The 24178-nt window shown below is 38.7% G+C and overlaps 2 protein-coding genes across 3 annotated transcripts in view; one reads left to right on the forward strand and one right to left on the reverse strand.

Annotated features, from left to right (window-relative positions):
* The window catches only part of LOC146312469 (AT-rich interactive domain-containing protein 5B-like), a 39213-nt gene extending 31600 nt beyond the window's left edge, over window positions 1-7613 (reverse strand). Inside the window, exons 1-2 of the mRNA XM_084740457.1 lie at window positions 7380-7613; window positions 4883-5137 (exon numbers count right to left, since the gene is read on the reverse strand). Of these exons, the coding sequence (XP_084596583.1) occupies window positions 4883-5137; window positions 7380-7433 (309 nt within the window). The 5' untranslated portion in view covers window positions 7434-7613. The remainder of the gene's footprint in view (window positions 1-4882; window positions 5138-7379) is intronic.
* Window positions 7614-11271: 3658 nt separating this feature from the next.
* Window positions 11272-23840, forward strand: LOC146312472 (uncharacterized). Of its 2 annotated transcripts, none has more exons than XM_084741494.1 (5): window positions 11272-11481; window positions 14405-14622; window positions 16635-16943; window positions 17082-17249; window positions 22187-23840. In XM_084741494.1, the coding sequence occupies exons 1-5, from the start codon at window positions 11360-11362 to the stop codon at window positions 23209-23211; spliced, it is 1842 nt and encodes a 613-aa protein (XP_084597620.1). In that variant the 5' UTR covers window positions 11272-11359; the 3' UTR covers window positions 23212-23840. The 2 variants fall into 2 exon arrangements, with proteins under 2 accessions (XP_084597620.1, XP_084597619.1); XM_084741493.1 differs by having other exon boundaries at window positions 11273-11481; window positions 16632-16943.
* Window positions 23841-24178: the final 338 nt, after the last annotated feature.

Genomic DNA, 24178 nt, shown 5'->3' on the forward strand with positions numbered 1-24178 from the left:
CAACGAAGAAAAAACCAAACCCTCGACAAGAAGAATCTCAGTCGAATCTTGGACTATTGATTTGAAACGTTTACTGTCAGGTCATTAAGCAGTCCTGGTAACTTGTTGCTAAAATAATATTAACCTGTCAAATCAAGTTGAAAAGTGTCCTAACAGAACGTATGAAATCTTTCCAAACCTGTTTACAATGGAAAGCGTGCCATCTTGTTAGCACTTCAGCTAACGTTAACTTCAGTGTCTTGTGTATTAACTTGCTGAGTTAAGGTTAAGTCCCACTGCATCCATATTCTCATCCCATTTTAACATCCATCACTGTTGCAAGTTACGATGGAAATAAAAACGTAATGAAACAAGACCCACCGGTGTTCTGGTTTAATGAGTGACTGTGTTAACTGGTGACTCAGCAAAATAAGTCAAAGCTAGTGATGATGTTGCGCTGTATTTAGTGACCCATCAGATTCTGTGACCTGCAGATCCTTTACTTAAGTAAAAGCTTTAATATCATAATGTAAAAAAATATTTCATTACAAGCACAAATTTTAAAAGTACTAAGTAACGTGAAGTAACATTACTTTTATTGTAGTAATCTATTTTGTACTTTTTACTTTAGTACCTTACTTAGTACTTTTTCCTTGAAAGTAAAAGTAGTAATGTCTGCAGAAAATATGAACAGAAGATTTACCAGAGTGCTTTGTTAAAATCACAAAACGGTTCTACAGGGGATTGGTTCGCCTTTTTCACCTCTTAAAGGTTTGCAGGTCTGTAGAATAAGAGAAAGAAAAGTGGAAAGTGACTAAACCTGTCAGCTTGCATCACGTCTTAACCCTCAAACACGTTTCAAGCTCTAACCTGCCCATTTCAGCTGTCACTCACACTTAGTGTATCCTGTCACAGACACACACTAAACACAGCACTCTCAGATTTATAGTGAAGTGTCTTTTCTACACTTTGAGCTGTGCCAGTAAAACATGAACAGACACAATCAGCTGCGTCACTGTAAGCAGGCAAACAGAGGTGGGAGGTAACTAAGTACAAATACTATCTTACTATACTTAAGTAGATTTTTTAGATTACTATACTTGTATAGTAGTAGAGTGTTTCTTTTACTGCCAACTTTACTCACTACATTTTAACACAAATATCTGCACTCTCTACTCGTTACATTTTCACAACAGGCTTGTTATTTTACTTTCAATGCACAATGAAAACAACGTAAAAAGACGTAAGAAGACAAAAATGACAAGATAAAAAAAGAATGGTCACACGTAACAGATGTTACCAAGATGAAAATAACTTAAAAGGTGTAATGAGATGTGACAAGGTGTAAGAAGACGTAATGAGATGTAACAAGACACAAGACAAAAATGGCATAAAAACATAACAAGATGAAAACAATGTAATATTAAAAAACAACACAAAAATGAAATAAGTTGAGAATGACGCTCATGAAGTTTTTCACTTTTCCTGAAGTACAGAAGTTGAATCAGTACTTCTAGTTTTTTTTTACACAAGTGTCAGTACTTCTACTTGAGTACAGAATGTGTGTACTTTTGCCACCTCTGCCAAACACTAATATCAATGCACCTAAAATCATTTGAATATGTTATCACATCAATTTTTGGTGCGTACTTGTTCTTAATGGAAAATGCTTTTTACATATTTTGTTTCATGGTGTCATTAGTTATGCTTAAAGGGAAATATCTTATCAGTCCATTGTGTCACAGCAGGCAGAAAGCGGAACATATTACGGCCTGTGATATGAATCATTGCTAAAAACAAAATCTCCAATCTGTGAGTCAGTTTCCTCTAAAAAAGTCCAACAGGAACCACAGTCTGTAACACCTCTCACCTAGCTCCAGGGCCAAACAAACCAGCAGAAGAGAAGACTTTGAAACAACAACACGTAAAACAAATGTAACTGAACAGGAGAGTTATTTTGTAAAACATGACAGAACATTTCACAGAGTTTAGTTAGTGGCTAGTTCATAAATGTCCAGCTATGATTTAAATATTAAAGGTCCAGTGTGTCATTAGTGTGTAAAATAATTGTTTTTGTAACATTTGAATGAGTCCTTTACATCTACGTGTGGGCCGCCATGTTGACCCATCATGTTTCTACAGTAGCCCGACACTGGCTCTAGATATGGGCTTTTTTGTTTTTCGTGACTTTTGCAGTTGTCCTACACACTTGGAACAAGGAGGGACTGGGAACCACTTGTTTAGTTTTTTTTTTTTTTTTGACTTTCCAACTTTTTGACCAGAACTGGAACTGCTGTGACGTCGTCCCCAGCTCTGACTTCCAACTTTCGAGATTAATGGAACGCAGCACTGGATACACAGACCAAACTCAGTTGAAAGTTCTGACATTTCTAGGCAATGATTATCAGCCAAGCTCAACGCCAGATACTTCATGCTTGTTATAATCTTTCTCTTCTCATAGATCAGGGGTCCCCAAACTTTTTCCTGTGAGGGCCACATAACTTTTCCCTTCTCTGATGGGGGGCCGGGGTCAGTTTGTAACAGAAAAAGTGTGACGATGAGCAGCTGCGCTGTGTCCTGCACGTCCGTGCTCTCATCCAGTGCTAATGAAAAAAAGCCAAATTCTTTCGTCTTCTGCTGCAGCTGGGCATATACATTACCCCCGATTTCTTCAATGCGTTTGGTGATTGTACTCGCCGACAGACTCACGGCATTAAAGACATCTTTCTTCTTGGGACACACCTCCTCCGCGACAGCATTCAAACATTTCTTGACAAACTCTCCATCAGTGAAAGGTTTACCGCTGCTTGCTATCAGGTGAGCAACCCGAAAGCTGGCCCGAATGAATGACTGGTTCAGCTGAGCTTGGCGTACAAATGTATTCTGCTGAGCTAACAGTCCACTTTTTAGCTTTGAGAGTTTGTCTGCTTGCATTTGGCCTTGCAAGTTATCATACTTGTCTTTGTGACGGGATTCATAGTGTCGGCGCAGATTGTATTCTTTGAATACCGCCACCGCCTCTTGACAGATGAGACAAACAGCCTTTTCTTTGCATTGAACAAAAAAATAATCGTTTGTCCACTGCAGGTTAAATACCCTGCATTCTGAATCAATTTTTCTCTTACCTAACCTTTTCGCCATTATTGCGTTCTATTTGACAGGGCCGAGTCTAGGATTTTTTTTCTGGGGGTGGGGTGGGGGGGTTCAGATAGGGGCACAGACTGCAGAAGGGTGGAATAGAATGTCACGTTCTATGCGTGTATTAGTCTCGATCGCGTGGCCAGACTGAAAAAAAAATCATAACGCGTCTCTGGTATTGTTCAGGGGGCCAGGCCAAATGTGGAGGCGGGCCTTATCCGGTAGTTTGGGGACCACTGACCTAGATGATATGCAAATATCTCACTTAACTTCATTTTACACGCAGCAAGGGGTTTCTTAATCCTGACAAAAATACATGCAAAAAGTCAGGATTTTACTCAAAGTTCTCACTGTCTGATGGACTGATTTGCCAAATGTGGCAGGTCCCGCGCCAATGTGTACGCACCTTCATTAACAAATGTATTAAACTTAAATGAAAATTTCAAACGTGTGGTGCATATGACACTTGGATGACAACCGCCAAGCACAGGCCAACCTGGGGTCCTGACCTCCACTTACGTCTAATTTACACTGAGCGGCTGCACCGCGTAACGGCTACTCGGAGAAATGCACTCCCATTCTAGTCAATGCTGCAATTTACACTGTGAGCGCCGTGGCGCATCTCAGCAGCGTCCCAGAAGCGGCTTGGCGCTCCGCTCCGCAGAGACTATGCAGCAAGTCTGTTTTTGACGGACGGTGCATCACTTGGCACAGAGCAGGTCGAACGGGTAGGAAGTCAGGCATGGGAAAAACAGGGGTGAATCTGGTCGATTTTCAAAATAAAAGACCCCATGCAGACTCGCGATCATAAAGACAGACAGAAAATAAACAATTTAACTACGTAGCCTGCTTATCCATGGTAGAAGCACAAAGAGCAAGGAAAGAGGACTTAATCAACAAAATCAGAGCAAGTTAACATAATCAGACAGGCGAAACACTCCGCTGCTGAAATGCTTCTGAAACGCTGCTAGTGTAAATTAAAGTCACGTGCATGACGGAGCAAAACCGCGGTGCAGCCGTTACATGGCGCAGCCGCGCTCAGTGTAAATTACGGGTTCGGGTCACCAAAGCATCAAAAGAGTCGCAATGGTCTCTTGATTTTAAGGGGTATAAGAAAAGTTTTTCTTTAAAAATATACAGTATGCCTGTATTCAGCATTTTATTTATTTCTGTGAAGAAAAATAAATAAAATTGTTATTTTTAAAGTTTAGTTTATTATTGAAGATATAAAGTTAAACAGCCTTGTCCTGCATTAGAGAAGTACGCTGTTAAAACAACCGAAGAGCTAAGAGAACAATGGATGAGTGTCAGGGAGAAGAAAAACACGGACTATGTAAAAAAAAAGACGTCTATTAAATCTGTATGATTCCTACATTTTTTTTGAAAATACATAATACCCTTACACAACCACATGAATTTTACATTTCCAAAATCACATGTGAAACATGTGAAACGTGTTTTTCACATGTTAAACATGTTCTCTGCACATGGGAAATGTGATTTTGGAACATTTTCATAATGTGATGTGTGAAACCCATGTAGATATTCACATGTGAAACACATGAACTTCACATGTGCAAAATCACATGTGAAGTTCATGTGTTTCACATGTGATTTTCACATGTTAATCATGCTCTCTGCACATGGGAAACGTGGTTTTGGAACATTTTCATGGTGTAATATGAATAGTTGCATGTGAAACACATGCTGTGACCAAAACAGCTGAACAGGACGCAGCAAGGAACGAGTGTGTTGGTTAAATTACCTCGCCGTGGCTGGCGCTCCGGCCCTGTGGCGTGTCCTCTGGTAGAAAATAAAGTTTGGAGCTGGACAGCAGCTGATGATTGGTCCTGTCCTCCCACAGCAGCTGCAGCTCGGCGATGCAGAGCGGCTCCCCCGGCTGACAGCGCACCAAGAAGAAGTCTCCCAGCGACAGCAGCCGCTTCTGACAGCCAAGGTTGAACCGAAAAGCCTTGTAGAAGATATACGGTCCGTGTAGGCCGCAGGGTGAGCCCACCCACTGCAGGAGGAACAAACACAAGGTGCTGATTATTAGAGGTGAGAAAAAAGGAGCATAAAATCACAAATTAGGGGAGACTGGGGACGGTTGCAACAATGCTTTTTTTTTTAATCCAATCTATGCTACAGAGATATAACTTACTCTGACATGCTCAGTTAGAGCCTCTCCCCCCACCACAAAGACAGAAGACACATTTGACCTATGCTGCTGTATATATTGAAAAAAAAACTTGTTTTGGGGGTTTGAAAGTTCTTTTTTTCATGAGTTTATTTTTATCAAACTGTCCCGACCATTTGTATGAATTCAAACAGAGTTTGAGTCCTTGTTTTGGTGTCTTCCAAGTGAAATGGTTTGCATGTGTCTTGCTAGCACATTATGTTTTGTCATGACAGATAGGGACAGTTGCAACAAGTTGTTACAGTATTATTCAATATAAACTAAACCAGTGGTTCCCAAGCTTTTTCTGGCCCGCCCCCCTTCAGAAGCCGACAAACGTTCACGTCCCCCCACCCCACAATTAATATCAATAATTAATAATCACTTGGGAAGCAACTGATTAAAAATGATTCACGCTAAAGTTTAGTTTAATAAAGTTAGCGCAATAGCATTGGCAAACTTTTGTTTGTTTATTTCCCAACATAAATCATATTCATTCAACTTTGTTTCACTCTACATTTCTCCCGTGGTCATCCACAGCACCCCCAGTGGCTCCAACCCCCTCCAAGAGGGGCCGCCCCCTAGTTTGGCAACCACTGAACTAGACTCGGTTGCAGTTGTGTAAAATAAGCATGGTTAATATAAGTTTGTTGTATTGCAAATTGTTCCACTCTTCTTGTCTCACACTTAAATATAGAGAGACTGAACAGCATCTTAAACATGTCCACACTGACTGAGGGTAGGCCTGTGATTTATGCATAAACTAGCAAAACTCTGTAGCAGTTATTTAATAAACATTACTAAATACATAAATAAATAATGATATATTATTGTAAAAACAAACGATGCATGTTTTCAGAATACTATCTTACTGAGACATAAAGCTTCAGCCGATTGGTTAAATAATGTATTTTTAACATGTTGCAACTGCCCCTTCAACATGTTGCAACTGTCCCCAGAGGCTCAGCTGAGCTATCACTAAATGATGGTAAAACAAACATTTATGGTGTTCAGTGATGCAAAGGACAATTGTGAAATAAAACAGAATTTAAATAGAATTGAAACTGAAGGAATATATGAAACAAAATTCTTGGGAGTGATCATAAATCATAAACTTTGTTGGAAGCCACATATGGAATACATCAAAGGTAAATTATCTAAATATAAGTAAACACATATAGACCTTATGATTAAACTTCAGAAAGAGCTAATAGAATAATAAATAAAGCTGATTACCACGAATCTACCGACCAGTTGTTTATAGAGTCCTGCACCTTAACATTTTTAGACTTTTTTTTTAATTTAAAATGAATGGAAATACTGTTTGGAGTTTGAAATAAAATCCCTCCTGTTTGAATTCAGTTTTTTCTTTTTAATTAAAAGAAGGAAATTATCATTTAAGAGGGTTGTGCATCTTTGAGACAAGTGAGAACCAGTGTGAAATACAGATGTGTTTCAGGACTGAGTCATGAGTCGAAATTGTGTAACTTTCTGTTGAGTTTCAAAAAAGCCTTGAAGAGCAAAATAATGAAGGATTACAATGTAAAATGATTCATACGTATAAATAATTCAGAGGAAATTTTCTTTTTCTTTTTTTTAATGTTTTTTTTTTTTAGTTTTTCTGATATTCTGAGGTATCGTATCTTGATTCATTTTATAGGATAGAGGGGAAAAAAAGCGTTTTTTGGTTGCTAACTGTGAATTTTATTGTGTGAAATAATACATTTTTATCTGAAATAAACTATTATTTCATTAATTCATTCAACATCAGACTTCTTTCTATTAAATAAATAATATGAATGATAGCTTATATATTTTAACCTTTAAATGTAAGGGTAATTAGCGGACAAATGTTTAATATATAAAGATTTGGTTGATCTAATCCAAAGAGTAGCTGAGAGAAATTCAAAAAGGGTTACAACCGTCCCCAGTCACCCCTATTCATAAGATTTTTTCCCCCAATAACACTGCAGTATATCGCATATTAACAAGCCTCTCCAGTAGATAACTGATCAAAATAAAATAGCATTTACAAAATAGAATCGCTGACAGTATAATAATAGACGTGGTGATAGTAAGAGCGTACCGTGAGTGATCCGGGCTCCATGTCGTCTCTGCACACTGATTCAACTCCGCACATTTTTCTCCAAACTTGTCGGCTTCAGTGGTTCGCAGGTTGGTCCTGGAAGTCTGCAGGGAGGAGGCAGCCTCACGTCAACATCAGGAGGGAAGAGCTCTCACACGGTGCGGAGAAAATGTGCACGATCACACACAACATTTGTCCTGGCCGATCTGATCGCACACACACTCAGATAGTTTGGGGACTCTCCTCCGCTGAAATCACTTTAGAAGGAGTTAACGTCTCAGTGAGCTCGTCACCGTGAACCGGTTATCTTCTGTCAGTCCTGAGAAATACACAAACATGGAGAGAGCTCAGCCCGCATTCATGGATGAGGTAAAACGGATATTTCCAACGCATATTTAAAGTTTATATTTTTGCTGCTTTTATTTTGAAAGCTTAACGTCCCCCATTTATATTATTATCACTCTATGAATCTGCAAGGACCTGTGACAAGGACGAGAGAGAGAGAGAGAGAGAGAGAGAGAGAGAGAGAGAGAGAGAGAGAGAGAGAGAGAGAGAGAGTATTTCAAAATACAGTTACTTTATTTTGCAGTTTGTAACTTGCTGGGCTTAAAAAAGGATGTGTGTAACAAAATACCATAGAGAGCTAGGTATTTATGTATTTGTATTACTTAAAACACATTTATTGTATGTAATATTAATTTCAAATAATACATTATTCTCATGTAATGTCATTTATTATACGAGAATAAATGTATTTTATTCTCATACAATAAAATACATTTATTGTATGTCATATTAGTCTCAAATTGATTTTTTTTTTCAATTTAATTTCACTTAAATGTATTTACAATACAAGTACTTTATTTTGCCATTTGTATTTTCCTTGGCAGAAAAAATAAGATGTAAATTGTAACAATATAGAGCTTGGATTTGTGTATTTGAAATACTTAAAATACAATTATTATAAGTCATACTACTACATCATTATGTGTCATATTATTCTCTTATTTGAAATGTGTTTATTTCAATTAAATCTATTTACAGTGCAATTACTTTATTTTGAAATTTGTATATTGCTAGACAAAAAAAATATATTTTAAGAGCTGGTATTTGTGTGTATGAAATACCTAAAATCCATGTATTATATGTCATATTATTTCCAAATAAAATGGTATCCTCTGGTATAAACAAAGAAACAGAATGGCACAACAACTCCAGCAGTCTCTTATTCCATATTTTATTTATGTAACTCATGTCTAGAAGCTTGAGGACAGGAGCTGCTTTGGTATTTAAGTAGATAAATCACCCAGCGTGCACTACTGAAATCACAGCATCCCACCTCCAAGATGTCCTGATTGGCCACTTCAAATCTATGATGTGGAAAATTAGCAGATCTCATTTTTGTAATGTTGGAAGAGTTAAAGGTGCAGTATGTACCCACCGAGCATCCGACGTCATTTTCAGCGTTTTCTTTTGGGCTACATCTGGTTGGTCCATTGTGGCCTTTGTTTATCCCAAATATAGAGGTTGAAATTTGGACTATGTTTAGTCCACCTGAACTGGTTTCAATTCATCTTTCACTTTCAACTTAACCAAAATCAAACTTTTCTTACATGACTGGCAAAGCCATTTTTTCAACGTCTTTTCAACCAATTTTTGCTGAGTGGGTAAGAATTTACCACCGGGCAAATTTATTCCCCCATCAAATAGGGGGCATCATATCGGCTGAATAGCCCCTAACTGCTGCTAGCTGCTGTTAGCGAGTAAACTCTGCAGCCTCCCAGTGAACATGGCCGGACTGGGGACCAAACACAATCTCTGAGATGATTTACAGCTGATCCGATCAGAACAGCAGAGGCGTGAGAGGAGTGAGAGTGTGGTCAGACAGGAGTCAGCGCCCACATCCTGAGGCCTGAACGGGGCTGATGGCGGGGTCAGCCTCAGGTGCCAGGAGCCAAACACTGCAAGAAAACTCCTTGAATGTTTTTGTCCTGATGCCAGACAGTCACTATGGCATCCTGAGGTACAATGTGGTAATAAAAAACTGGGCGGGCCTCTCAACTCAACAAAATACATAAACATCTTCACATTCAATTCTACTTCATTTTTGAATGTTTTAAATTATAATTCTTACATATTACTCCTTTAAGTTCAGACCCATATTGAGGCTTCTAAATGTCTAAAATGTCATAATTATCATTTATCATCAGTTATTATTGTACAGAATATATTTTTGTATTTTCAAATTACAAATGACAATCAAATACATTTCTCACACATTTTATTCTAAACAACTAATAAAATTTGATGAGCAAATTTATTTGTAATTCATAACAAGATACTTGGTGTGGCCTTTCTCTGCTATTGGTAGCACAAACACTTGAATTTAGCAGTAATTTTTAAAATAAAAAATGTCTGAAGTGAGAATGGAATGGAAAATATGCCTAAAAAAGAAAAGAAAAATTGCACAGGTGGGCAGAGCTCTCATTAAAAGTGTCACTGTGTGTGTACCAGGGCTGTCGTGACATTAGATTTTCAGATCCCACTTATTGTGAACCAAAGAATTCACGATAACAATATTATGCCAATATCTAGAGAATTTAGAAAAAAAATAGAAATTGCAATAAGTCAAAATCAAAACACCAGGACTTTTCATTGTTAGGTCTCTTGGGGATAATGGCAGGTAAGATTTACCTTGGCATGGTTAGGTTTAAAATAATAAATTTTTTCTGTATATTTTTTAATTCCAAGAAGAAGAAAAAGAAGAAGAAGAGCTTTATTTTATTTACAAGGCTAAATGTCTTTAAATCCCCGCCCATCTTCATGGCTACTCTAATGAAATTCAACTTTTTGTCAAGTCTCTTAAACTGATACATTCCAAATGTGCCAAAGACCTCTACTAGTTGGAAATGAATGAATGTTTTAAAACACTTGCTTAGTTGTTTTTTTTATTTTTTGTATCACTTGTACTGTCTGTTCACTTCATCCTCAAGGATAATAAATCTCTGTTAACTGTCTTAATGTTGTACATGCCTAGTTGAACAATAAAAAATAACTTTGTTTCTTTTTTCTCTTCTACTTTACATGTTTTAAATCAGAATTATTATCCCACATCTCAGCATTATTGTTGTTCTTAGAATATTATGTGTACCACTGTTGTATATTTTGTCGTTTACATATTGTTACATCTTTTATTTCTACTTTTCCATATTATTGTATATAGTGGTATAATAAACAAGATTGTTTACATGTTTTTTACATACTTACAAATTCTGTTTCCATTTTTATATTTCTATATGTTTGCATATATACTTCTACTCTTGAATGGGAGCAACTGTAACACAAACAATCCCTGACTTCCGGGGATCAGCAAAGTATTTCTGATTCTGAAATCTAAATTAGAGTCCAGATTCACACTCCATACCAGTTGGTGGCGGTAATGCACCATAAAGTTGTTTGCCAACCGGCATAAGTTCCCAAGCAGCAGCAGAAGAAGAAGTGATTTTTACTGTGCGCACTTTACTCAGCCTGAACATCTGGACTAATATGAAGAAACTGTTGAAATATCTGCACAGCATTAGATAGTATGAGAGAATATAAACAACTGTCAATGAACTTTAAAAAACAAACGGTAGAGGGCAGCAATGCGCCACTGTAGCGTCGAGTCTGCCGAGTCGAAAGAAGAAGAAGAAAAACTCTGCTGGAATAGAAGAAAAGGAGGAGGAGGAAGAGGATATGTAAACCAAGTGCTGCTACCACAGCATCTTTATAAACGATTCATTTATCAACGCCACTGCTAGTTATAATTAACCTACGGTTGATACAGTACTTAGTTAATAATTATGAATATACTCTGATGAAAATCAAGCTCACATGCCATAAACGCGCGACCATAACGTCGGCTGACGTTAGTCGTGACGTTTCAATCCCGCGGTCAAACCATTTCCGGGTCCAGCCGCCTGAGGTTCTTGTTTTTCATCATGCCGCAGTGCTGTGTTCCATACTGTTTAAACAGGTCTGAGACTAAACAGTACTTCCAGTTGTCGTTCTACCGTTTTCCCTGCGACGAGAACGAAAAGAAGAGGTGGCTGCAGTTGATCAGGTAAGTTACAACTCTTGAGGAAACTTCTGAACAGTTTCTGGTTTTCTGACTCACAAGGCATTTAGCATTAAGCTAACTTACCGATATGCTAGCTACTATAAACACGCGTATACAATGTTAACATAGTTGTTAGCATAGAAACTGGTTAACAAATGACAAACCACAATGTTGTGCAGCTGCGGACGATTTTACGATAGTGGAAGAGAGAAACTACGAGGTGAAACAACGTTTGGCTCTGCTGTTAGCACAGAACGACTTGTGTTGTCATTTTGATGGTAGATTCAGACATGCGTCATCAGCCGCTGCTGCATGGCCCTGCCGTATTAGGGAGACCAACATCCGCTTGTAAACAATACAATGAGCATCAACTCTAACTCACTAGATTTTGAACGATCTTTCTGACATTTGGTTTGTTATAATCGCGAGAAGTCGTACACGATAGTGGTTACTTGCTGGAATCGGTTTGAGTTATTGGGGACGATCTGAGCAGCTCTGTGTCTAAACATGATCAGCTTGCATGAGCTTCGCATGGAGATATTTCACAGCTGTAAATGAAAGCGTGTGTGGTAGAAAGGTATGTAAATGTCTGAATATGACGTTATAATAATACATTAATAATATTTTAGTGTAAGTGTGAAAGGATTCCCATATTTAGGCAGATTTAGTTTACTGATGATGCATTCACCTCATAAATAATGGCACACTGTTCTCCCCTACATGAAAATACATATGGCTTATTTAAGAATATAAAGCATCTGCCCCTAAATGACATGGTATTAGATTGAAATATTATGGTATTGCCCTCCCCTAATTAATTCTGTCCAGCTTCTCTTCTTTTTCCTCAGTCCTCTCTGTGTGTTCATGAGGCAGATATGTACTTTAAATTACTTTAAAGTGCTTTTCGCCTCTAGTCAGCAGTCAGTGTTAGCAGACAGGCTTTCTTATGGTAAAGAGTAAACAGGACTCCACAGTAAATTGCAGTAAGATCAAAATTGCAATATGGTCAAATGCATTATCCAAATCACAGTTTTTTGAAAAGGAAAAATGTGAGCGAAAACAGCATTATAATGAGGTACTTTAGCGAAGTCGTCAGGTTAAGAAATGAGAAGCAGAACACAGTTTTTAATCCCAGAAGTTTGCAATGTAAACTCTGACTTCTCCTCCTGCCTGTAAACAGGTCTGCTTCAGAGCAGAATCCTGTGTGACTCCTCCAGAACCTCCTGTCTCCCCCAGTCCCTCTTCTCCAGAGCTCCTTGTCTCTCGGCAGCTGTCTGTGTGTGCAGCTGTGTGTCTCAGCTCTGCCTGTCCTCTTGACACAAGGCCCAGCAAAAGTCCTGTGATAGATGCAATATTTTTTGCAGGGGTTATGGTTCAGTGTATTGTGATACTTAAAGCAAGATGATGCATTGCTCTTCTTTGAAATCAAATTTTAAGAAAGCCGTCATTGTATAAAAAACTCACCAAAGTTTACTTATTTATGCAATCAGAACAGGCGTGATAGACAACAGCACTGCTATCTTGCAGTGGGCGTTTAAACACAACACAGAATTAACCACTGCCACATGTGCATGTATACTGAGACTTCTCTTGGGTCAAGCAAACATTTTTTACAAGCAACATATTTTAAGGGTTCTAATAATTATTACTGAAGAAAATGACAATTATCCCTTTACCAACATATTTTTTTTTAAAGTAAAAGTGCCCTGTTTGACATAAAATGAAGTGAAACATAAAAGCTAACGTTAATTTACAGTTAAACAGCAAAGACTTTTAAAATCAAATCAAATAAAAGTTAACTTTGTTTTCAGCTCTAGTTTTCATTTACAGTTCAGAGTCGTCTTGCAGTGTAGTTGAACATAAATATAATATAAAAGCCTTTTCTTTAATTTACATAGTTCACAATCAGTAAAATGTGACCCTGCTGCACTACTTTCAGACCTGACAAATGTGTCTTGTATGTAACATGCATTATTACTGTCTAACTGCTGTAGTAATGAAATGTTTAATGTTACACTTTCACCTGGCATCATGATTTTCCTCCTCGCAAACTCACTTTCTACAGTAATCCGTGATCCCACGAGTCACATCTGCAAAGCTGATTGACCATTTTAATTTTATGTCTCCACCTTTTTTTTAGTGGTTAGTCACAAACTACACCTTTTGCTTCTTGCCACACACACACTGGCTCACCCCACCCACCTGCATCCCTCTGTTTCTATCTGTTGATCTGTTCTTCATCAGCAGGATATTTTTTTTAAAATTGCTCAAAAAAAAAACCAACTCAAGTTTATATGAGGGGCATTCAAAAAGTTCTAAGACAAATGACATAAATTCAAACTGAGTCAAAATAGTGTAACAAAATGACCTTGAATCGTACCACTGATGACTTCTAAACAAATTTGACAAGTTACAGCATTCTAACTTTGTTATTCAATGTTCCAGGTTACATATTACAAAACCAACTTTTTTGACCGTCCAAAATGAGCCAATTTGAAGTTCGAGCAAACATCAAATTTCTAACAAAACTTCAATGGAAACCTACAGAAATCATTGAAGCTTTGCAAAATGTTTATGGAGACTCTTCACCTTCTCGAGCCGTATTTCCAAAGTTGAAGGAACATTTGAAAGGAACAAGATTTCAGTCCATACTTGAAGCGAAGAGGGAGGTTGTGACCTGGTTGACTAGACAAGCTCCAGAATTCTATCAAGAAGGAATTTCTCGGTGGAAACATCGCTTGCAGAAGTGTATTGAGTTAGGTGGATCTTATGTTGAAAAATAATTTTGTATCTTTCATAAATAAAGTTTTTTTTCAATTTGTCTCAGAACTTTTTGAATTACCCTCGTATTGGACGCCCCTGGTCTGTGTAATGACTGATTCAAGTGTCCTGGATGTGTTGAAGTAATGTATTTCTTATTTTACAGACGTGAAAACTACATCCCAAACTGCAACTCTCGAGTTTGCAGTTGGCATTTCCCAAATGGTAAAGAAGCTGGTCCGACACGATTCGCCTGGAATGAGGGGAAGACCTTCCAAGTCCCAGACCACTTCAGCACGCCTCCTAAACAGCAAAATCAAATGGCCCCTACTGGTGGAGAGGATGAAGGAACAGATCCTGATTCTGCAACAGCACAGAACCTTTGTAAGTCTGATGATGCTTGAAATGTCTGAGATGTAGGGCTGGGCAGTATATCAATATTGTATTGTATATATGTATTTCTTAGACTTTAGTTGTCCTTACATCATGATATTGCATAGCCAGTGTTTCCTCTACATTCATTTAGGAGTGGCGGCTGGCCACTCCTAAATCCTAGCCGCCACTCCTTCAAATTTCTTTTTTTTTTTATTATTATTGTTGACGCAAATACACCACCGCCGCATCTCTCCACCTTCAAAACAGACTCCTGTCGGGTACTTTCAAGCACTAAGATAAACTGCAGATAACTATCTTGCTCAGTATGGAAATATACTTGCGCATGCTCATTTGCATGATGCTAGCGTTGTTTGGGGGGCGCGGTCGTCAAGCGCGTCAAGCACCTAGGCGACAGGGCAGAGTCAGAGGATCGAATTCCCGAATTACAAATAAACAATAAAGCAGTGAATTACCAGCCGGAGAAGAGGTAGACGTAAGTTATTAGCTTGAGATAACTCGACATAGATTTTACAAGTTAAACAGACGTTCACAATATGTTGATGACCAGCTAACGTTACGTAACTTATCGGTAGTTTAAGTTAATTTGGCCCAGTGCCAACTCAGTGTCGCTAACGTGAGTAAACTAATTGATAGTATTAGGCTAACGTTAATATCTACACGCCATTATGTAACAACTGACTGAATTTTTCAGATGAGTTTATTGAAATATTTCTCTAAGAAGAACGCCTGCCCCCGCTGCTGAAAAAAATCCTAGAGGAAACACTGATAGCTGTTGTCTTTCCTGGTTTTTAAAGGCTGCATTACAGTAAAGTGGCATCATTTTCTGAACTTAATAGACTGTTCTGAATATTCTGTTATTTTTCTTTACCCACTTAGTCATTATATCCACATTACTGATGATTATTTGTTCAAAAAATATTGTGATTTTGTTTATGCCGAAGCACTAATACAGCAAACTTATTTTATCACCCTAACCACTTCCATCCTTTGGAGTACACAACTTGTTGTCAGTCAGGACCTGCTTGATCCATAATATCACCCAGGCCCACTTAAATTGTTGGGAAAGTAGGCTAGCTGGCAGCCTAGCTAGCAGCAACTTTAGCAGTTAGCACTGTTGCTGCATGGCTCCCTGTACCACGAGTTGTAGAAAATTTACTTCAGATTTAAAGACTTTTAAGATTTGTTTTTTTTATGTTGATGTATAATAACTCACCTGTTTCAAACTGTTGTTTAGAATTAGCATGCAAGGCTTCAGACTAACTTTCCCTACCAGGAGCGCTGGTGCTCCCAACTGAAGGTTTTGGCAGCATCAGCACAATATTTGGGATCAGCATGCAACTCCCCAGGATGCTTAGCAAAATTGTGTAAAGAGGCCCTCCTACCAGACCTGTGAGGCTTGTCAGTCATTTTCTTTTACCAAACAGTCATGCCTGACACCTCAGAGACTATTGTCATTAACTTTTAGAGATTGTAACAAAAAAAAACCATATAAAGTAGTCAAATTCAACACTGGACTTTGGTCCGGAGTTGTAACTAAACCTTTACTGACAGATTAGATAATCATTGTTGTGTATTAAAATTATGTGTGACACAGGTTGCTGCTGGAAACCACAAGTTTAATTTCATGCACACACATAAAAGTGCGCATTCACCTGTGACAAAATGATCTTTTCTGAATCTCTTTTTGTGACTGATGGCTTCACTTCATCTTCTGATTGGAGACACCCTCTTTAGCACAAGGGAGAGGGTAGCGTCCTTTACTTAAAAAAACAAAATTAAATGGGAGGAGATATTTGCATGTGAAAGTGGCTGGTAGATTTCAGACACAAAATAATAATTTGCTATTCAGTGGCTGGTGAATTTGAACACTTCTGTCAGTGGCTGGTAGATTTTCACACTTTAAATATTAATTTCTAACCCTGATGCTCACTCAGTGAATTCAAGCTAAACCATTTCATTTGACTCTTTTCTTTCTCCTTGTGTCCATCTCTCAACAGCAGCCCGTCCAGCGATCATGGACCTGCCATCAAAAAAAAGATGCTACTGCAGTGTTCCCCTTTGTAAAAATACCACACTAAAATGTCCCAATTTGACTTTCCACAAATTTCCTTCGGACGCAGAAATGTGCGCCCGTTGGTTGAGGGCAGTTAAAAGAGATCAGGGGTCTTCTTTCAGGTACTACCTCGGGGGCTCCTACGTGTGTAATCAACACTTTGGCCCAGAGGATACATTTATATCTGACCAAAAGAAAATCCAGCTTATACAAGGAGCAGTGCCGTCTAGATTCCTCTGGAATGACTGGGGTTATGGTAAGAGGACAGTGTTCAACCTTGTACACATTATGTTTTACAATGAAGATCACAATAATTTGTTATATTAGGTTATTAATATTTTAGATGCTTACAATTTTATATACATGTGATTTTATGTATATTTTACACCTCTAGGAGACTCAAGGGCTTGGGAGTCATTGTTCCATCGGTCAAGAAAGCGTCTTCACGCTGCCGTCTCTGATGAGTCTGAGGAAGTGGCTGTCCCAGAGGACAGCACAGAGGAGCCGCCACCTACAGATCCAGTGGCAAGAGATCACGACTATGCCTGCCATCGTCCTGCTGGTAAGTATGACAGTAAGGCTTATTAGACTAAGGGCTTTTTCTGTTTTGCAGAAACAATGTGTGGCATTGTCTTAAATTGTAACTAACTGGTAGTAGCACTTGGAGTGTGAAGAGACTTGAAAGTTTTGATCCTCATCTGAACTGAATTTGAACCAATACAACACAGATACTTTACCCTCTCTGTAATAACAAAAATGGAACTCAAGCTGTAAAAAATAAGTCCAAACTTTGTGTTATTTATTAACAACATCTTACACACCACACAAAATACAGGGGTTGTACAGGTGCTGGAAATCCTTGAAAATGCTTGAATTTTAATGTTTTTTTAAAGGGCTTGAAACTGCTCGAAATTCTATTGCATTACTTTCATAATAATTTGCTATCTGACTGAATAGTTGGCTTTTTAGATAAAGAAGTAAAATAAGTTGGAGCCTTTTTGCTTTTGCCTTTAGCACAAAATGAAAACGCCTGCTTGAGCCTCACTTGGTGAGTCTGTGTGTGCGGCTGTGCTTGGTGTGATCCATGAGTCTTTTATGATCGAGCGCACCTCGATATCTCATGGGCCAAACTAAAACATCAAAGTACATGACAAAGACGGTTTCTGTCATTTTAGGTAGTTCTTAACATGCTAAATTTTGTTCAAGTGTCAGTGTTCGGTTTCCTTTTAATTTATTTGGTGATATAGTATGTGTGGGCAGGAGCTCAATACCACGGCTCCAACACTGGTCACTGCTGCACAGGCTCTGGCTCCAAATGACATCACCAGCGCAAGATGGCAGCGCCCTTATCCAGGATATTTTGTACTTCTTAAAAACTTGCTGCGGGGTGGAGCCTAACGTCCTGCATTAAGGCCAAAACGCACTAAAGGCTTCATTTCACGTGCATCAAATGAAGCTTCTATGGTGCACTGCAAGCTTCAGATTTAAAGTTTTCAACACCGTAGAATCAGCAGTATTTTAGGAAAAGGTCACTATTTATATTCATCTTTTTATTTCTTTAGTATTACTATTAATAATAATTTATTTCTTTAATGAAATATTGTCCTCTGAGGGGAAAAATCCTCACCTTTTTTCAGGTCTGTCTATATAATGACTAAACGGTGCACGATTTTCATGTTTTTGTATTAAGAAAGCAGGATAATTTACATCAGTGCCACTCACTTGACACCAGTGAGGATGTTGTAGACCACAACAAACTGCACACTGACACACATCGAGGAGATGAAGAGGAGAGACACTTCATCATGATTTATAATAATGCAGTGAAGTGACGAACGTTTAATGGAGGAGAAGAGAGTCTGTTACTGAGACAGATATTTTAGTCACAGAACTGTTCAGTAACATCTGCAGTCTTGTCAGCTAGCAAAACTGTGACCTAATTTTTGCCTTAATCCCAAAATTAAACCTACAGACTCTAACTTCAAACAGATGACTTTTTATCTGTCATGATCATCAATTCATGATGGTACATTTCTGATTTTTGGCTCCTTGCACAGCTGTACCCTTTACCAACATCAGACTTCACTGATTTCTGACTTAAGTGACTTTCACCTGACTGTCAATAACCTCTCAAATTGACCATCATAACGTTTAAATAAATCCAAAATCAGGGATGTACTGGTAAAAACACAGGCATGTTTCCTCTCATTGACTGATAGTTAATTTGAAAATAGGTGAGTAAACTCTGCCTTGTTTCAAACAGGTAGATAGACAAAGTTTTCTTGGATTTGCTTCTCACTACACCTCTGAACTAAATCTATTGATAAGGTAGACTAATATCATTTACATACAAACATCAATTAAACAGATATCATATTGTATGTGTCAGGGCTGAACGATTTATCGTTTTCTGATCAAAATTGCAATTTCAGACAACGCGATCACGTGATCGCCAAAGCTGCGGTTTTTTGCAGTGCTCCTGAGGGCTGTACTAGAAGCAAGCTCAACACAGCCAGGCTTTCTTTGTATGATCTGGATCGACAAAGCCTAAAACCTCAATCAGAGATAACGGATATCACGACGGTGGTTATCAACTCACTTTCTTAATCCAGGCTTTCGTCTTCAGACTCTGTGCGCGCTCACATAAAAGGGGCGTTTGTTGCGTCATTTGACTCTTCTTCCGCATGAAATGAAGTGATCGCGAGCCACTTAAGATCAAGTTGTTATAATTATGAGCTGTGGAAAGTATACTAAATACATTACGGCAAAAAGCAACATTGTTGCTGCAAATAAAGCAGGAGAAGAAGAATGCTGTCAGAAAATGACTGATGGACTAAATGCGGTCTTAATGCTGCCGTTTATTCTAACATGAAAACTGCACATTAAACAATAAAACTCCATACAGCAGATTTAAACATGATGAAGTCTGTCTGACACTGTCCTTTGATGACAGAGACGTGGACATCACTGAAGTTTTTGGCTAAACGAACGTAAAATGAGTGTTACTGATTTGATTTGATTTTCCGTGATAAATGATGATGAATTTTCTAATCAGTGATCTGAGCTGCAATATCACCAAGACAAAACAGATAACAGTAAAAAGTATTCAAAGTGTCTGTAGTTGCTTCATCATTATTTTAGTGTGTGGATTATATACCATGTCAATTTAAAGTGTTAATATGATCTGGAGCAAACGGGAAAAATGACTCTGCATCACCAAACGGAGGTTACCATGACAGCGCGATGTATACCGTTTGTGCCGCTGTTCCTTTTTTACATTATATGGATTCGTTCGGTGATATTACGAACATACAGCTCAGCAGCTTTTCATTTTTAATGTCTTCCCTCAGTTTAAAAGCTATATCGCTCATAAACAACCTTGTTAGGACACTTATAAGTTAAAGAACGGCGCGTTTTACAGACGATTTAATCTGAAACTCTTAACATAACCTGCTCCCGACCAGGTCATGAGTTTAGCATAAATTACCACGGTGATCTAGCAGGTTAAAAGAGAGCCACTTTCGTGACACTGAAAACCCTGGATTTAGACTCAACATAGCTCGCTAACACATTTATCTCGCATCGTAGTTACACTCCTCTGACGTGCATCATAACCAACAATGCAGCGAACGTCATATGGAACTTAATGAATGGACCAGACCTGTGTGTGTGTGTGTGTGTGTGTTTGTTTATTAATTTATTTATTTATACGGATTTAATGTGATGATGTGTGCGAACTGTCTTCAGTATAGTCAGTAGTTTTTCTCTTAATGTTATTTTTCTTTAAGCCCTCACAAATACCTAGTTTGAATAATTAATAATGATTGTAAATGTTACTATCCATTGTGAATATTGCACTGAAGCTTGATTTGAAGAAAAAATCGTGAATCGAATTGAAATCGCAATATCTGCCAGAAAAATCGCAATTAGATCTTTTCCTAAAATCGTTCAGCCCTAGTATGTGTGTATTATTCAGTCTAGTCTGGCTAATTTTCTAAGCTTTCTAAATAAAATTAGCTTTTATTTTGATTCTCACTCCAATTTTTGTAGTGTTAGAGCACAGCCTGAAAGGTCATGGAGCTCATTCATGAGCTGGATGAAGCATGCACTGCTACGTTCTGCAAAACCACACTCATCGTTGCTAAATACCAAGTCTTTAGGTAGTCCCATTTTTCGTACAGTTGGAGACGTGACGTTCATCTTTATGTACTGTCGCTGGTGCTAACATTAGCTGTACACTCTTCAGCTTTTATATTTTGTTTGATTACACATGTTGCCCTCACCAGCTTTGCATTTCACATTATAAATATTGCAGCAAGTGTCATCTGGTGTTTTTTAAAGTTTCACCACACTTTCTCTCTTCACTCTTCAGTTACTTGCTTCTCCAGTTGGGCGCCCAGGTATCAAAATTTGGTTCTCCGTAGTAGGGATGTGTGCGAGTAGTCAACTAAACGATTAAACATCAGCAGTCTCGCTTGTTGACACCAGAAATACTAGTCAGTTAAACTATTTATCAATATTTTATTCATGTACAATGCCAGTTAACTGTTGCCTCTAAGGTGTTATGCAGCTGCCTGCCACTAGTTGGGGCTGCGGCGCCATTATACAGGTAGCCTCGTGTGCCCATATTGTCCACGTAACCCCGGATGTTTGTATCAGTCGGACAGATGACAGCTTGTAAAACCAGCACAGTTTGGCAGTGTTTTAATCTACAAGGTGAAAATTAAGTTGAATGTAGGCTGCGACATAATAAACTTGTATATAACCCCTCGATGGAGCAACATGTGACCACATGCAGCACAGATACAGACATTAATCTGCAAGCAGAGCAGCAGCAGCTGCACTGCTAACATTAGCCACACTGTCTGTCAGGCTGGCAGCTAATGTCAGCTCTGGGTAAAGAATGTAGTTTATCCACAGACACTGTGGTCCTTTTCAGTCTGAAAAAGTGACGCATTTTATGAGTTGTCATGTTTTGTAGGTTAATGTGTTTGTATTGCACAGCGCAAAGTACCACATTGCAGCAGCATTTCAAACACGATTTGGCGAATGTAGACTGTGATTAACAGCTTCAAATGGCTCTTAATACATAGTATTATTCAGACAGTGTTTAACATGATCAATTAATATTATAATTGTAATAATTAATAGCTGCTTTGCCGGTGTTTTCTTACTGTTACTCATCGACTAGTCTAAATTAAAATTTGTGTTTAAACAACAGGGAAACAGGAACATCCCCACTCTGTAGTACCAAAGTAGTTCTGTCGGTGCAGAGTTCAGTACCCAACTGTGATGAGGATTAAAACTTAAAGTCTTTTTCTAACAAACCCTCTGAATAGTCTAAGATATGAACATGACCTGAATGACTTAGAACCTCCACAGACATTTCATTGTAAACTTTATTTAATTTTATTACTCTTCACCTTGTAAGAGTCAGTTATTACTGTGAAGTGAAAATGGACTGTGATACTCATCAGGGTACTCTTTGTTCTCCTGAAGGTACACTGGAGAGTGCCAATCACAGAATTGAAGAGTTGGAGCTGCAAGTTTTGACACTAAAAATTGAGCTCGAGCAGCTGACAGCTAAGAAGGAGCAGCCACTGATTTTCAAGTTTTGTAACACAGACGAGGACTTTCAGTACTACACAAGATTCAGCTCGAAAGAGGTTTTTACTGTGTTCTGGGAGTCGGTTTACCCCTCTGATTCAAGGCTTGTGTACTGGTCCAAGGCCCAGCGAACAGCACCAGTGACACCCGGTACTCAGCGAGAACTTCCGCTCGTCGATGAGTTGTTCATGTTCCTCTGTCGCATTGCAGCTGGGCTTCAAGAGAAAATTTTGTCGTCCATCTTTCAGGTCAGCTTGTCCACAGTTAGGTGCACCATCTTGACGTGGACGAGCTACCTTTACCAGGTTCTTGGTTCACTGCCGCTGTGGATGACGAGAGAGCAAGTTCAGGCCACAATGCCTGACAAATTCAGGCTCTACTGCCCTCAGGCGAGGGTGAGCATCGACAGTACCGAGATCCTCTGTGAAACGGCATCCTCCGTCTCACTGCGGTCAGAGAAAGTTTCCGAATGTAAAAACCACAGCAGCTTTAAAGGTCTGATTGGCGTTGCTCCATGTGGCGTGATCACATTCGTGTCTAAACTGTACGCAGGCTCCATATCAGATGAAGAATTAACTCAGAAATCACAGATCTTGGAACTGATGGAGCCCGGAGACGGAGTGGTGACCCACAAGGGTTTCCAGATTACGGGGATGCTGTCAGAGGTGGGGGCAACGCTCATCATCCCTCGACTGAAGAAACCTCCCCACCCCAGCATGGAGGACGCCCAGAGGTTCCAGGCTTTTGCCTGCCTGAATTTAGCAGAGAAAGTCATACACAGGGTGAAGGAGTACCACATTTGGGACGGGCCTGTTCCTCTGTCCATGGTGGGCTCAGTCAATCAGCTGTGGGTCATCTGCTGCCTCATGTCGAACTATCAGGGAGCTCTTGATATCAAACGGGACAGGCCAGTCTGAAGCCTCCCCTCTAGTCACATACCCATAACCCTTTTCTGTACTGAATTTAGCTGTTTGGCACCATGCAGCATGTTTAATCCAAAGAAACAGGATTCCCTGGAATGCCTGTCCAGACTTTTCCTCAGGATATAACAGGAAAACGTTTTCCCCGTACGTTTAGAACAGTGGTTTTCATACTGTTTCTGCATAAGGCACACCAAGGGTCAAGACAACATCACCATCGAACAACTGCAAAATGATGACAGCTGGGCTTCTCTTTGAAGGATTTTTTTTTAAAAGAAACTCTTTTAGATATGCAACCAATTATTTTTATTGTGAATCAATCTATTGGTCTTTTTCTTAATTAATTAATCCTGTCACAGATTTGTCAGTTGAAAATGGGTCCAAACACAACGTCTGTGTGCTTCATGTTTGGACCTATTTTTCAAGTGTTTCCTGTAACAGTTATCATCATTATTGATCAATCTGTTGAATATTTTCTTAATTTATTGGTTGGTTATTTGGTTCATAAAATGTCAAACAAAGTGAAAAATATTGATCAGTGTTTCCCAAAGTCGAAGATGACGTCCTCAAACGTCTGGTTTTGTCCACAACCCAAAGATATTCAGTTTACTGTCTGAGAGGACCAGGCAATATTCACATTTAAGAAGCTGAAATTACAGAATTTTTTCTTTTTTTTTTCTTTTTGGTTAAAAAAATGACACAAAACAGTTAATCTGTTATCAGAAAAGTTGATGATTAATTGATTAATTGTTAAAAAGTTTTTGATGAGTTGTGTAATGTATGCTGGTCACAAAATCCTAAGGCACCCCTGGACTCGCCTCATGGCTCCCTGTTTGAGAACCACTGCTTGAGAACATATGGGAAAATATAAAAATATATAAGCCAAGTGTACTTCGTCAAACATATTAAACAGCTGTGTGCGCGTTGTTGGATCACACTGAACTCTTTAATTAATAAATTAACA

This window comes from Lutjanus erythropterus, chromosome 17 (assembly GCF_056507025.1).
Source record: "Lutjanus erythropterus isolate fLutEry1 chromosome 17, fLutEry1.hap2, whole genome shotgun sequence".
Lineage (NCBI taxonomy): Eukaryota > Metazoa > Chordata > Actinopteri > Lutjaniformes > Lutjanidae > Lutjanus > Lutjanus erythropterus.

Bases quoted from the DNA above. Each gene is read 5' to 3' on its own strand.
- LOC146312472 (XM_084741493.1), top strand. From the start codon at position 11,360: ATGCCGCAGTGCTGTGTTCCATACTGTTTAAACAGGTCTGAGACTAAA. The intron at 16,944-17,081 runs GTAAGAGGACAG...TTACACCTCTAG, and splicing joins CTGGAATGACTGGGGTTATG to GAGACTCAAGGGCTTGGGAG. The intron at 17,250-22,186 runs GTAAGTATGACA...GTTCTCCTGAAG, and splicing joins TGCCTGCCATCGTCCTGCTG to GTACACTGGAGAGTGCCAAT.